This window comes from Lacerta agilis, chromosome 1 (assembly GCF_009819535.1).
Source record: "Lacerta agilis isolate rLacAgi1 chromosome 1, rLacAgi1.pri, whole genome shotgun sequence".
Classification (NCBI taxonomy): Eukaryota; Metazoa; Chordata; class Lepidosauria; order Squamata; family Lacertidae; genus Lacerta; species Lacerta agilis.
This window is the reverse complement of record NC_046312.1, coordinates 113996985-114013445: the sequence shown is the minus strand read 5'-3', so window position 1 is coordinate 114013445 and position 16461 is coordinate 113996985. Positions and strand designations below refer to the sequence as shown.

At 43.4% G+C, this 16461-nt stretch overlaps 1 protein-coding gene across 1 annotated transcript in view; it reads right to left on the bottom strand.

Annotated features, from left to right (window-relative positions):
- Nucleotides 1-16461, bottom strand: part of LOC117057138 (dynein heavy chain 11, axonemal-like) — a 205127-nt gene that overhangs the window by 120707 nt on the left and 67959 nt on the right. The window contains exons 29-30 of the mRNA XM_033167945.1: nucleotides 14624-14755; nucleotides 10076-10249 (exon numbers count right to left, since the gene is read on the bottom strand). Coding sequence (XP_033023836.1) covers nucleotides 10076-10249; nucleotides 14624-14755 — 306 coding nt within the window. The remainder of the gene's footprint in view (nucleotides 1-10075; nucleotides 10250-14623; nucleotides 14756-16461) is intronic.

Genomic DNA, 16461 nt, shown 5'->3' with positions numbered 1-16461 from the left:
TCTTAAAAAGCAAAGACATCACCATGCCGACAAAGGTCCGTATAGTTAAAGCTATGGTTTTCCCAGTAGTAATGTATGGAAGTGAGAGCTGGACCATAAAGAAGGCTGATCGCCGTAGAATTGATGCTTTTGAATTATGGTGCTGGAGGAGACTCTTGAGAGTCCCATGGACTGCAAGAAGATCAAACCTATCCATTCTCAAAGAAATCAGCCCTGAGTGCTCACTAGAAGGACAGATCCTGAAGTTGAGGCTCCAGTACTTTGGCCACCTCATGAGAAGAGAAGACTCCCTGGAAAAGACCCTGATGTTGGTAAAGATGGAGGGCACAAGGAGAAGGGGACGACAGAGGATGAGATGGTTGGACAGCGTTCTCGAAGCTACTAACATGAGTTTGGCCAAACTGCGAGAGGCAGTGAAGGATAGGCGTGCCTGGCGTGCTCTGGTCCATGGGGTCACGAAGAGTCGGACACGACTGAACGACTGAACAACAACAAAATGTTCCTACTGGCTGAGAGTAGGAATGAAAGGATCTTTCCATTTATGTTGGTTCTCTTATTTGCTCCTTGTGTGTGTTTCTATGGGTTTTCAAAAGCGTATAATAAAAAGTCAACAATAATAAGAAAAGCAGATCTCTCGTTTTTCTAGTTGAATTAAGTACATAAAGGAGGTTACAGAGACAGTGGGTAGGTTAACAAATGCTAAGCAGGCTATTCCAAGGAGTCTCTTCAAAAACCAGCATATGGAGCAGATAGCTTTAAAACACTGGAAGAGGAGCTGCTGTAGGGTTGCCATATTTCAAGTGAAAATGCGGACACAAAAGTTGTTAAGTTTTTTTTTAATGAAAAAATTATAATAATTCCCGTATGTGTCTGGGAAATTCTGGACGTATGGCAGCCCTAAATTACTGTATGTACAGGTAAGCAAAGGAAACTAAACCATTGCAAATGCATCAGATCTGGGATTGCCTTTGGCCTGACTTCAATTATGAGTCATTTCTCCAACAGAGCTAGGACCTTGAGTCACAGCTGTCAACTTTTCCCTTTTCTTGCAAGGAATCCTATTCGGAATAAGGGAATTTCCCTTAAAAGGGGGGGGGGGAAGTTGACAGCTATGCCTTGAGTTGGCAGCCAATGCAGCTTCCTTTAAAAGAGGAGTTGTATGAGAACCAAACAGAACTCAGGCCAGTAATTTGGCTGCTGCATTTTGGCCTGAGTCATCTTCGAGGGCAGTCCCACATAGAATGCATTGCAGGAATGCAGTCAGAAATGTACCAGAGCATGGAGAACAGTGGCCAAGTCATCTCTGTCCAAAAGGGTCTGTGGCAGAACTGAAAAAGGTATCCTAGCCACAGACCCACCTGAGCTTCCATTGACAGAGCACCCTCCAAACTGTCTGCCTTTTCTGCTAAGGGAGTGCAACTCCATCCAGGGCACCTCCCCAGCTCCCAGATATGAGAACTTAGGAGACAAAACACTCCTGTCCTTTCAGGATTCAGTACCAGCTTATCGGCCCTCATGTTATTAGTGAAAACAACATGAAAATGCATGCTATCGGGCAGAAATTGCATATAAAAATTTGGTATATTAGGATAAATTCACACTAAAATGCTGATACGTTTTCAGTAGGGCATTTTTTTTTAAAGAAATTGCAAACTGAGGTGGAAATGCAGTGAACTGAAGATTGGAAAAGTGAGAAATGGAGAGAAACGAAAACAGAGAGTTTGTGTGTTTGTGTACAGGGCGTGTAGATCTGGGAGAAGACAAGAGACATCATGTTAGCCCATCATATTTCTCCCTTATTTTCCCCAGCCTCAAAATGCTTCCATCCATTTGCCCACACTACAACTGTGGGGCCAAAGTAAGTCTTTTACACACTTCCTGTCTTCTCTCCTTGGACTAAGTTGGTCCCTCTTTCATCTAATGCTCCCCGGCTCTTTTTCTTCCTCCACTAAACTCACGACGTGGCACCAAGTTGACTGATGTTGCTCTAAGTAAGCCCCACAGCGCTGCCTTTTCCCCCAACCGAGCAGTAAAAGTCTAGCAATCAAAATTTGAAAGGCAGCTAACTCCAAGGGGGAAAAGGCTAAGAAAAAAGCAAGTGGAGCAGTGCATTTAAAAGATCTATTGATATTGCTGCACCTCCATTGTTCAAACTGAAACTTCCCTGGTAGCAGTCCACAAGCTCTTTCCCTTCCCTGTGTCTCTTCATTGGCCTTTTGCTCAGCAAAAACTAGGCACTAAGTGCACCATGCAGGCTGCAACTGCCACTGGGTTCTTCAAAGCTCTTGCCACCCATAAATCCAGAACTACAAATTCAGATTGCAATACCCTTGATGTGGTAGGATAGAGATTTCAGAACTTAAGCTTGAGGGAATCAGCAACAACTGGTCACAATCTTAAATCCCCTCCCCCCTCCCATCCCAAATGCAATGATCGGTGTGATGTCGATGTCACACTGGCCAGTGCATTCAGGGGATCTAAGATGGCACCATCCACCGCCAATGGTTCTTGAACTGAGGCGGAACGTGACTATTATTTTAAATTACTACCTGCCGTGTGTGTAAGTGACTGGGGCTAACAGTGGCAGAGCTGGGTGGAGGCCCCGCTTCACGTCTCTTTGGCTTGGCACTACAACAGCCAACACCGTCAAACTCACTTGCACACACACTATCTATGCCTGACCAATCCTGAGACCCCTGGCAGTGGGTGGGGCTTTAAAATATGAGATGAGCTCCTTTTCGGCTCCAGGCCATTGATAGCATGTGAATGCCATCTTAAATCCTCCCAAATACAATGCCCAAGACCACATCAGATTGGGCACTGAATTTTGTCTATAGACTGACAACCTGGGATGAAGACAAGTGGAAGCCGTAAGGGAAGGGGAAGTAACAGATAGTAGAAATAGACAAGTATGGACAGAAGTAAGGAAGAAAGAAGGATTACTAAAGGTTAATAGAATTGATTTATATGAAATATGGAATTGGATGTTATGTTTTGCTTTGTATTATTTACAACTGAATTATTGGGAATATAGGTAGGCATTAATTGAATGCATTTTGTGGTTTTTTAGGAAGAATTTAACATGTAATTTTTTAACATTGTTATTCTTTGGTTATTGTTTGTTTGTTTTTTTATTCAGTGTTCTTTTTTCTTTTGTATAGATGTAATAAAGTAAATAATAATAATAATAATAATAATAATAATAGAGATACTGAAGGCAAAAAAAAAAGATTGGGCACTGAATTTTGAGGGCCTAAAATGGCAGTTGCCTCCTACAGGGGTGCCAACTTGAATAAAATATTGGGGGGAGACAGGTAAGCCCGACCCTGTCTAATCAATCACATAATGTGGTCCGCTTGAATGGCAATTCCCATCCACTTTTGGGGGCCCAGCCCCCTCAGGTATTTTATTGGAGGGGCCAAGGTCCTTTTGGAGTTGGCAAAGCAGGTGCATTTACCTCTACCCTCTTAAGGAGGCATCTTGTTCTTGTTGCTTTTAATATGAAGATGTAAAAATGTACATAATCTATCTTTGCTCTATACAGTGAAGCAGTTTATTAATCAATAGAAATAAAGAAACAAGGCTGTGGCACCATACCCACTTTCGCAGGAGCAAGCCCCACTGAAAATGGGATTTAGCTCTAAGCAACAATCTATAGGATTGTGCCGTAAATAAATAAATATTTGTGCCTGCCTTTTTAAGAAGGAATAGCATTAATATTCATAACATCTAGAATCCAGCTCTCAATTTGCCATAAAATTCTAATGACTCCTAGAAAAGCAACCGAAAGCAGGAGTGAAATGGCCAACCCACCGCCAGCAAGATAATGATAATCAGACATTTGCAAGTCAGTCTCCAAACAACGCACTCCAAGTTCCCCAGAATGTTCAATATTGCAATGAAAAGCTCCAATTGTAGTTCAAATAAGTCTTCACTATGAGTGCATTGGATCATTTACCTTAACAATGTGAACGTGCTCTCATTATCATGTTCAACTTGATTAGTGTATAGTCTAACATTTAAAAGTGCACTTCAGATGGAAGAATGTATGAATGCATGATTGGTTCCTAATAAATTGAGCAACCTCCTAATGAACTGTGAGGGATCTAGAAGGAACCTGTGGATAGACACAGAGAATAGGATGTTTCCCCCTCACCCCCAACACCATGTGCTATATCCTTTATTTTTCAACATATCACTAAGTTGATCAAGAAATATGTTGAGAATTTGGAAAAAATATATGCCTAAGAAAGACGAGTTTCACAGGGCTGGCTAATTTGCTGAAAGTAATAATGAGGCTGCACAGGACAGGCAAAACTTATCACTGAAGAAAAAGTACCTAGGTCTCTTTTGCCTATATTGCTTTACATGCAATAGAATCACTTCACCAGGAAGGAAAATAGTAGTAAAAAATATTCAAATGCAGAGAAAAGGGAACAAATTTGTGAGTTCAGATTCTGAGTGGGTAGACCAAGGTTTCCCAAACTTGGGTCTCCAACTGTCTTTGAACTACAACTCCCATCATCCTGAGCTAGCAGGGCCAGTGGTCAGAGATGATGGGAATTGTAGTCCAAAAACAGCAGAAGACCCAAGTTTGGGAAACCCAGTGGTACGACTGTTGACAGCCCCCCCCCCCAAAAAAGACAGATTTTTGTGGCAAACAGCTTTATATGGGCATAACATTTTGGTTGAGCATTAGAAGACACTTTTTGACAGTTCAACAACAGAATCAATTACCTTGAATTGGTGGAGGTTTTCCAGGAGAGACTGGAGAACCATCTATTGAGGATGTTTTTAACTCTAAATTTCATGCACCGAGCAGAAGATTGGAATGTGGCCTACAAGCTCTTCCCCAACTCTATGACTCAGTGAGCCAGTGCCCCTGCTTTTCTATATAATTAGTGGCTTTTATATATGGTCAGAATGGATGCTTACCATACCTCCTCGGTGAGTGGTGGTTTCAATCTATGCTGGGGTAGTTGCTGCAGCCTACCTTGACCGGGGCTGGCGTTCATTTAATTACCAATGTAATATCCTAACCGCAAAGGCTGGTGAAGCCACGGCCATAGAATATGACGAGGCATTTAGGGAAAAGGCTGCAAAAATATCCACCTCCAGGTGGGATGTGAAAGAACCTGATGCCTGGATGTTATGGGTCACCCCCATGGAGTGGAGAAGAAGGCTGACCCCACAAAAACGCAAAAGCCCACCCAAATGGTGGCCCGTGGGGTTTGCTGTGAGTCTGTAACAATGGAGCCTGTAACAGGGAGAAATGCTGCTACTCTCACGAGTTCGAGTGTTGTTCCGGCTCCCACTCCCGTGCGAGGTGTTTTCGGGCCAAAAACCTTTCTTTCGGAACTCCAGAAATTATAAGTCTGGCAGCTCCAGGAAGGATGCAGGAATCAACAGTGGTTCTGCCGGTGAGCAAGCTGCAAAAAAGTACAGCTAGAAAATAATCTATTGTATTCCCTAGCCCCTACGCCTGTCTGCCTGTCTGCCATGCTCCCCCTTCTTCGCTTGTATCCTGATAGAGAGGCCGCAGAATATCTGGTAAAAAGGGTGTAGCGAGGGCTTCCAGTTGCAGGTGTCCTCACTCCCACTAACCCACCTAATAAAAAAAAATCTCAGGGAAATCTCAGAGGTGGCATGGCATAAGATTCTAACAGATTTAATTTTTTTTAGGCAGAATAGTGGGCCTGTTCTCTCATGCTCCATTCGATAACTGCCGATCTCCCGATCAGCAAGACCACACAGCACCACTTTTACATATTTCAATGTAGAGCAGCATCCACGCATACTCTCTCTGTTCCCACTTGCATTTTGAGGTGGTGCAGTCAAAGGACAGATACGCTACAGGTTATTTCTGAATTGTACAGACGAGCTCTTAACAAAGGCAGAGCATCTAGAAAGCTGACAACGGTAAAACTATTGCAATTTTGCGAACTTTACACAACATGCTCACTTTTACGTTGCCACACAAGAGTTTCTCATCGTTGTATTATGAGGGCTGGACCAAGGAAGGGCAGTGGTCAGGAGCCAGGAACTGAGAGATGGGATTGAAAGGCAATCAGGAGCCAAGCCACCAGGAAAGGCAATACACTTGCTACCTGCTTCTTTCCATTGGGAATGTCCTCAGGGCATTCACTAACTGGATAGGAGAATTCACTAACTGACCTTTTGACACCTGAGTTGTATATTTTTAAGTCCCACCCTATCTTTGCGACTGTAAATTGTTTTAGACTGCTTTTTAACATGGTTTTAATTGTAGCAATCCACCATGGGACTTCGGAAGGCTGGGTAATAAATTAAGGTGTAACAACAATAACACTGCAGAAAATGAGGGTGGGTGGGTGCTTCATGGCTTCACCTCATCTATTGATGAACCAACCATTCTTGGAAAAATTCCTCTGCACCTTTCTTGAAGATAAAAATTTTTTAGAACTAGAATTCTTGCACAGGTGATGGGTTTTACTGAATAGAGGGTATGAGGTTAACGTTGTTTACTTTCTTCCTATTGCTCAGACATACACACACACACACATACATGCACTACTGAAGAAGTTATGAAGAATATTAAAGTTTGTAACTACGCAATGGACTTAGATTGGTTTTATACTAAGTTAAGGTGCTTAGCTTTCACCATAGAATTCTGGGAAATGTAGTTCAAATAGGAGACTCCTCTATTAGAGGTTCCTTACCACAACCACCTCAGCTGTAATTCCCAAGTAGGGATGGGAAACCTTTTCTGGCTGGCAGGCCAGGTCCTTATCTTCCCACCGCTGGAGGGCCAAATGACAGGAAGATAGGCTGCCCACTTGTCAGTCACCTGACATGGGATCTATAGTATAAATATGCCTCTCTCACTGCAGTGTAAGAAAGGTATGCTTAGGTCCCACTGAAATCAATAGGATAAATATGTTGCAGCTTATAAATGTCAAAGGTCCTAAGTGGAACCAACTTTCTTTTGATTGGTGGCCTTGTCTATATTTACTGGATTCATTAAAAAAAACAAAAACCCTGCACAACTCTAAACCAAGACAAGCCTTCCCTCTTTTCCAAGTTCTCTATTTTTAAAAATAGTTCCCCTTTCTTAATGGGCTAAAATAAAGCATCATATTTAGCAAAATAATGAAATGCTATTTTAATGTTTCATATATTTCCACTGCCTCCTTTTTGGAGCCAATTACAAAACCGCTCCGTTTAGGAACAACGGAAACTATTATTTTGTCTACTTTTTTTCAGAATCATCCGTACGATAGGATGTTTCCTGCCACAGTTATTCACAGCTTTCAAATGTTTGGAGAACAGAACACACCTTGGGAAGATGGCAAAACATAGCCACCCACCACAATTTCCTAGGCTCCAGTCAGTTCCATCCTACCCTTCCTTTTCTCCCCCCCCCCCTTCAGTGAGCTTTGCATAAAGCTAACCCAAACCCACACGGATTTCTATAATATCCAGGAGGGGAAGGTGGGGGGGGGAGAGAAGACTGACAATGAATAATGTGTTGTAGGTGGAAAATGCCTTGAAGAAACCTAAATTGTAACAGGGGAAAAAATGACATTTTAGATTTTAAATGTTACACAGTTTTTATAAAGCTTCAGTCAATTTATTTTATTTATTCTAATGAAGAGCATTACAACTGCTTTACTGCACTGAAGCAAGCATCGATCACACCATTAATCACACCTTGTGAATAGTCACAAATCAAGTCCTAACAGCAAGCACTGAATCAGGAGCAATGAAGCATAAACTCCTTCACAATTTATGATCTCTCCAATTGCATCTTTTCAACCATTAAATTGCAAGATACCATAAATTTTTATCTTCTTCACTTCAGTCACATTATTGATTCTGCCTTGTGAAATATAGAATAGCTGTAAATCTAGGCGATTGAATTAAATTTAAAGTCTTGACTTCAGAAAAGAAACCCAACACACCGCCATGGCCGTTAATTTGCACAGAGGAACAAATGATAGAAACATTAAAATTTAAATGGACAACAGGGATTCCCAAGAACCATCGTTCTGTCAATCCCAGGCCACGTCAACCTTGAGCGTTTTTCTTTGAGCCAAATTATAAAAATGCATGGCAACTAATTCAGATAAGAAGAGGGAGGGTTGACCACTGGCTGTCTTCACTAGGAGCAAAACCCCACCACAACCACCAGGAAACAAATTCTGTCCTTGCCTAATACCCCTAATTTCAATCAGTTGGCAGCTGTTTAGGAGGAAAAGGTTTTCTGTAATGTGTAGGGAGCCTGTGACCTTTCAGCTGTTGCCAGGGTACTTCCGTCATCCATGTCCATTAGCTATGCTGACTGTGGTTGATGGAAATTGGAGTCCAACCACATGTGGAGGACCACAATTTCCCCACCCAGATCTAAATAGTTCATTTGGCAAGATGGCATTCACTAAGGAACAGACAGGAGGAAAGGGGATAAGAGGGTTTCATTTTGTCCCCCCCCCTTTTCGCTTGCCAATTGAAAAGGATCAGAACAACATTCATTATGGTGGTTTCCAATTTTGGCATATATAATCCTCCAAAGTCTTGGCCAATCTGTTGTTTTAAATATATATCTATCATAGGAGTAAACTCCTAGGGGCCAAGGTCGCTTCATGCGTCCCCCAATAAAATATTTGAGGGGTCTCGGGCTCCCCAAAGTTGATAGGCATTGCCATTCAAATGGTGTCTTGTGATCGATTATGTGGAGCGGGGCTTACCTGGCCCCCTCCACAATATTTCATTCAAGTTGGCACCCCTAGTCTACATTGTAGGTTTCTTGTGTTTATGTTTTGAAATGTGAAATCAAAATAAAGAACTCAAAGTCATCTGCATCTGCCACACAGAGCTTAGAGGTCAAGAAGACGGGGATTGTCAGATGAACCTTGGAGCAGATAAAAATGTAGCTCATCAGCCCTTAGGAAAACTGGAAACATTCTACAGAAAGTGTGTGGATAATGTTATTATATAGTTTAGCCAGTAGGTGGCACTAGAGGGAATTTTTTTTTAATAGGAATGAGCAGGAGCTAGAACTTGAGCACAGGAGGCAAGGAACTGCCTCTGCTCACACCAATGCAACACTGCAGCTAGCGTCGTTCAAACAAAAGACCTCTGTGGAATTACCAGTCACCGGGGCTTCTTGAGGTCATTGATTGCTAAACTGTACCCTGGCTTTAGGAAAGTTGAACTGACCTCTTGCGGTCCTCTGTCTCTCCCTAAATATTGAAGAGAGGTTCTCTCAGGCGTCCACTCCCTACTGGTGGCTTCCCCCCCCTCTTCTGCCTGCGTTTCTCACTCCTTGATGGAAGGGATAGGGGTAGTGTCTCTGGGAACTTCCTTTGCCCCTCTGAGTGCACAGAGATTGTCTCACTCTCACATGCCGCCTCCCCCTCCCTGGAAGGAGCTGGCATGGGCGGTGGGACGAGCCCACTGTGGAAATAACATGGGAGGGAAATCAAGGGGTTACTAGTGGCCAATTCTCTCTCCCTGCCCCACTAAGCTGGGAAGAATGCAGAGAGAAGAGACGCCATGGTGCACCTGTAGCAGCAAGACTGGATGCCTTCATCTGCCCCAGCTGCAACAAAACATGTCTCTCCCATATCATTCTCTACAGCCACAGTAACTCTCCAACGGCTCGACTCTATTTCTGAAGGTGCATTCTCCCACTGTCTCCTGAGACAGACGGGTGCCAGCAATATAGAGGCCCCAGAGCCCAATGGCCCCCTCCCTGGGATTGTCCTCTCCCCAGTCTGCGCTCCTGGGTCTGCCAGGCCCTGACACAGGATATGCATGGATAAAATATTATTATATTTATAGGAATCTTCGGTACTTCTTCCCAGCTATAGTGTCAAGACAAAGCCCAATAAACAGAATATGCTTTAACAAAAACATTTTCGTAATAATAACAATGCGCTTTCCACTGGCGCAGTATTCCTTGTGTTGTGACACTGCTTTGATAATTAGCAACACTTGAACTCCAACTTGTTATGCACTTTGTGTTCCCCATAATCCAGCCGTAATTATCCAGATATGTGCTGCTTCTCTTATGACTAATTGCAGTGGATTGTCCTACCTGGAGAGGGACATCTGCTTCTATTTCGGTGCCTGGAATTTTCTCACTCCACAAAGTAAATTTTTTCGTATCCGGGTCAATGAAGTAATCAAAAACCGTCCCTTGGGAAGGGAATTTTATTGTTCGCATTTCTTTGATCCACCATCTACTAAACTCCATGCGATAATCAATTAGCTGAAAAACAGAACAAAGGGGAGCCAGACATTAAACACAGGGAGAGATGTGCTAGCCCAACTGTGAGCATTTTATTTGTTGGTTGGTTGGTTGGTTGGTTGGTTTGCTTGCTTGCTTGTTCTGTTTTGCAGGCACCCAAAATAGCTGCCATCCTCTGTGTGAGACGTTCAAGAAATATTTTAAACAACCAAGGGGCATAGTTCAGCATGAGAACACATGCATTACATGTACTGTAGAAGATCCTTGGATCAGTCTCTGGCCTTCCCAGGCAGGGCTGGGAAAGACTGCTGTCTGGAGAGACAGTGCCTATCATCGTAGACAAGAGTGAGCCAGATGAACCAATGGTCTGTTTAAATGAAAGACAGCTTATTATGTTCCTTACCATTATAAAACAGAGAGGAAAGCTTAAAGGAAAAAAAAAAACCAAGTGGGAATGTTAAGTTCATAGCTTAGAAACTCCAGGAACTGAAGGACTTTCTCCCAAACTATGTTCACTGATCTAAGTCATGGGAAATAACTCAAGGAACTATTCAGTTGCAGGTGGGTAGCCGTGTTGGTCTGCCATAGTCAAAACAAAATCAAAAATTCTTTCCAGTAGCACCTTAGAGACCAACTGAGCTTGTTCCTGGTATGAGCTTTCGTGTGCATGCACACTTCTTCAGATACCCTGAGGTTTCCTAGACTGTCTATTTTCTGACAAAGAAAATACCAAGGCACTTTATTCTTTTATAATCATATGTTGCTGCATGCTTTTGGGTGACACCAGAGAGCGCAGAGTTACACAAGAAACAAAAGGAAGCGGCCACAGAGTTTTTCGGGAAGCAAAAATGCCATTTGGTTCATGCCAAGTCCCACATTCACAGAATACTGAATGCCCACCCTAACATACTGTCACATTCAAAGCCTTCTTCCAAGCCATACATAGCAGTAAAGGTGAGTCAGGTTCCGGCACTTAACAATACATGCATCCGTGGTGTGATAGGGTTCAGCTTGCATCTTAAAGAAATCAAGCCAAGCAGCTTGAGATATCGTGAGATATTAAAGAAAGGAAGGGAAACGAGGATCTGGAGACACATTTGCCTTATTTCACTGTTCTGACAAATATAGACTTGGTAGCCAATCAGTGGCCTAAATCCACTCAAAAGAGGTAGTGATCTGCCAGCTACTTCATCAGTTGTTAGGGTGAAAAGTATTCCTTTTTTTTTTTTTTTATAAGAATTTATTGGCATTTTTCTATAACAAACATATACCCACACCCACACCTACAATAAACAAATGCATAACAAATAAAACAAATACAAACAATGTCAAGCTTTCTTATTGCATCTTTCTAGAAAAAAAAAATTTCTAATTCCATATCTTGACTTTTGACTTCCCCTGCCTTTTCACCTTCGAGTTTGTATCCTTAATCTATTTTATAACCATTTCTCCTACAAAAAAAAAAACATTAACTACGATTGTATAATTACATTCAATTATATCTTCAACAATTGCTAAAAATGCATCATCATAATAATACCTCAACCATTTAATCTTCTAAATCCATAAACTTAATCCACTTAAAATCACTTTGCTTATACTCCACCTCATAAATCTTCTCAAATCATTCACATCTAATCTATCTCTTCTATCCTTAAGGTTGCTGCTAGTAACATAAAAACTTGAAATATCTCCTTTCATGTTCAAATAAGAAATATAACAAAAAGTTGTTGACAGTATTCACCCTCCAATTTCAATTTACCATATCAGGCTGCTTAAAGTTTTACTTAATGCTTCACCCCACACCCCCTCTGTCCATTATTCTTCTCCTAATGGCATCAGCGCTGAACTTCCATATCTCTTCCCTCTCCAAGCGTCCACAGATCCAGGCACAGTCCAAACCTCTCCTTGCCGCGAGTTCAGAGGTGTCCATCTCATCATCTCTCAGCTTCTTCGGTTCTTTGTAACATTCCTTTTCTTCTTGTAAATACCTTAATTCTCTGTCCCTGGCCCCCGAGCTCACACCTCGGGGACTGGATATACGAAATCTTAACGTCGCCCTGGGGCTGCCACCCCCAAAAAGCGAATTTCTTCTCCGAAGTAGCTCATTCATTTCACTCCATCTTTGCATCCATCCTCTCAGCTCTTTGGCAAGGCTTTCTTCCAAAGTGTCAAAAGTTTTGTAAGCCTCCTCTGTGGGCAATTGGTTCCATTTCAGACCCCCACACAAGACTTTGACTTTTCTATAAAGCAGTTCCACCTTCAAGGCAGTGAGTCTCTGTTCGTCCGTTAATCCAGAGTTCAGTGCCAGTTCAAGGACGAAACCCAGCATACTGGCAGAGGAGGAGGAAACGGGTGTCATATTTCTACTCCCCTCTTTGTTCGTCGCCATTTTCCTGAACTGGAGCGCAAATACCGCAACTTTAAAAGGAGATATTTTCCTCTAGTTAACTTCCCAAAAGAAAAGTTTGCCAGTCTCCTGTGTCAATTTTAAATACATTGTAACCAGTTCTGTAGCAGCAATCAGTCAAATTGGTCAAATTGGTTAGATTCTTGAGCTCGAAGGGAGGGAGGGCAGGCTGCCATTCTCCTTCCCCCCGGATCGTTCCAAAAGCACGATTTCTGATCAAATTCTTTACTCACGACCACCGGGTTCTTTTAGCTCCATTCTTCACAGGTAGAACTTGGACGCTCACCGCGGGCTCTGTCGCCGCATTTGCATCCCGGTTGGGGCATGTCCCCGAAGCCCGGCTCCGTTTGCCCTTCACCCCCACTCCCCCTTTACAGGGGGGCAAGGGAAGGGTTCAGAGCCTCCGCGGGCGCAGCCGGGGAGCCCAGGGTGCGGGACGCTCTTCCCGCACCCCAACCGGAGCCGCGCGCTGCGGTAGCGCGGCTCCTAACCCCCGGGATGGACAAGGCGCTTCGGACCCGAAGCAGCCTTCGACCACCCGACGATGGCGTCGCCGCCGGAAGTAGGGTGAAAAGTATTCCATCACAGCCAATATTAACTAGATGTTGGTAGGAGACCCTGGGAAGTGGTAAAAGGAAACAGGAGGCTCAGAGTATTTCCTGGGTCTATATCCCTGTAGAGAGAACAGTCATGAATCATTAGGCTGAGAAAAGTTCCTTCCTGTTGGATCAGTTATATCAGGGATATGTGATCTTGCTGGGAGAAAATTACTGTGATCTCAGTTATATCAGGGATATGTGATCTCAGTTATATCAGGGATATGTGATCTTGCTGGGAGAAAATTACTGTGATCGTCTCATGCTTTTCCTTCAGAACTTGTAAGAAGCAGGAGTTAGTGGGATAGTTGGCTTGTGGGATGGTAGGTGCTAGAGATTAGAAAAGCCCTATGGTGCATATTATGTTTCCCAGGGCCAAAAATGTTTATCAAGTGTCAAATGTAAGAAGTGGAAAATGTAGAACATATTGCCACAAGAAAGAACCCAAAGAAAAGGGCATGAATAACTAGCAACATGGCAGAACAGCTGTGCTACATAAAAATATATCCAGGCCTTATCTGTTGGCATGGACAGTGTATTCTGATTTCTGACCCCTACAGTACACAAAGGAATGGTTTGTCCAGAATCATGTATGAATGCATATTAATTTTCTAGAATAATTGCTAAAATGCACATTTGAAGGTGGGTATCTTGGATGTATAACTTTGGGGTGACAAGGTAGAAGTGGAGAACATCACTCTTGTTCAACAAGTAGGCCAAAGTGGGATCTTCTGGATCTTTATGTAAGATCCCAATCAGAAGCTGCGTCGGATGTTCAGGTTCTGAAGAACATTCGCAAACCGGAACACTCACTTCCAGGTTTACGGCGTTCGTGAGCCAAAACATTCGACTCGCAAGTCGTTTGACTTCCAAGGTATGACTGTATAAAAAACAGCCATAATTTTGAAGTTAATGATATAAATACCGGTATTACTGGCTTATTTTTCCTGTCTCATATTGGAAAATATATTGGAAGCAGTGGGGTGCAGTCAATGGACTACGGGGACTAGGCTAGTCCCCTGAACATTCCTGGTAAATTGGAGTATTAAAGTATTAAAGCCGGGTGCCTGCTTCCCAAAGCCTGGGAAGCTTCTGCCCGGCTTAGGGAGGGAAGCACAATGCTCATGCACGTGGCGTTGGGATGCTGCGAGGTCACGTATGTGATGTCCCCCCCCCCAATCACTCTTGCAAGCTGGTGCCTCTGGCCCTGTTCCCCTACAAAAAAATTCACCGCATGCCATTGATTGGAAGATAGAATCATAGAATCGTTGAGTTGTACAGGACCTCATGGGTCATGTCGCCCAACTCCGTGCGATGCAGGAATGGTTACTGTCAAACTTGAAGAGAATACCAAAATACTGTTATCTTCCCTCAGAACCAGCCACTCACCTGATCTTGGAACAAAGCACCACCGAAGGCCCATACACTTGCAAATGCAAAATATACTTCGTAGAGTTCACGAGGAGAGTCTGGGGGGACGTTCTCTGGGGTCAGGAGACAATCCAGTAATGAACACAAAGTCTTCAGTGAAAATAAATAAAAAGGAAGGCGAGAATAAAGATATCTGAATACAGTCCCTACATCCTTTGTATTCTTATTTCTACTTCTATACCTGCTACTGTCCCAATATAATAAATATTTTAAAACACTTATTTAATTTCACATACCGGTAACCATTGTGGATGTATTTATAATTACAGAGGATTGCACCTGACTACGTTCTCCTCGGGGTAGGCTCATTGAAATTAATAGACCATGCCCATTAATTTCAGTGGGTCTACTCTGGGACACAGGTGGCGCTGTAGGACGCGGGTGGTGCTGTGGGTTAAACCACATAGCCTAAGCCTTGCCGATCAGAAGGTCGGCGGTTCGAATCCCCGTGATGGGGTGAGCTCCCATTGCTCTGTCCCTGCTCCTGCCAACCTAGCAGTTCGAAAGCACGTCAAAGTGCAAGTAGATAAATAGGTACCGCTCTGGCGGGAAGGTAAACGGTGTTTTAGTGCGCTGCTCTGGTTCACCAGAAACAGCTTAGTCATGCTGGCCACATGACCTGGAAGCTGTACACCGGCTCCCTTGGCCAATAAAGCAAGATGAGCGCCGCAACCCCAGACTTGTCTGCGACTGGACCTAATGGTCAGGGGTCCCTTTACCTTACTCTGAGTAGGACTGGTATCAGATTTGGCATAGAAGAAGAAAAGTCACACACAGGAGACCAAAGCAATGAGTCGAGGGCAACTTCCCTTTATTATAGGCAGGAAAGCCCGCTGGGTAACTGCTCCTGTGATATATTAGGCACACCTAAGCAGCACCCACAAATTGTTAGACTGAAGAGGGAGGCGGAAGATTAATCCCCATTGTTGATCTATGTGCAGTCCCCACTTCTTCTCTGGCCCACGGGCAATTGAATCAAACACTGCAGAAGGAGGAGCTGTTTGAGAGCTGGGATGAAGGACTGGAAACTGTATTCATGTGGGAATGTTTAGGAATGTGGATGAGTATATATTATTTATATATCTCAATCCCAGCTTGTGTGAGCAAGCTCCAAACTTAGCAGAGTTTACATTCCCTTTTAAAACACAGCAGAAAAACGTTTGCATAGGCTTGCTTAAGCCAGCTATATTCCTGGTATATTTCCCCTTGTTCCCTCTTAAAAGCAAAAAGACACAATACTGATTATAAGATATGAAAGGAGTTTACTTACAGACATCCATGAGTCACAGTACAGGCAAAAAGAGGCAGACGAACTTAGATAAATGTATTTACATGTGGTGAAGCTGATTCCATGAGGAAAGAAGCTTCACTTCTGCTTCTCTCAGCTGCAGGCTGAGAGAGCATCCTGCTTCTTCAAGAGATGAGGCAAAATGGACAGTGATCTTTGGGATGTTGTTCCCAGGTAAGACCACACCTACTTCTGGTTCCTGTAACTCAGTCCAGGTAAACAGGAAGTTAAGCCTGGAGGACTGAGTTACCTTCATGTCCTCTCTAGGAGTGTTGTGTTTGGCTGCTCTGTGTTTACATCCCACAAACCCCTTCTCAGACGAACACAACATACAAAAATATACAACTTTATTCAACCACCCAGAGTCCCAGCTTGACACGTAGATTCTGGAAACTCTCTCTTGGGAGGGGCTTCGTCAGGATGTCCGCAGCCATCTCATTGGTGCAGCAGTACGACAGTTCCACAAGTCCATCCTGGACTGCCTGACGTATATAATGGTACCTCACAC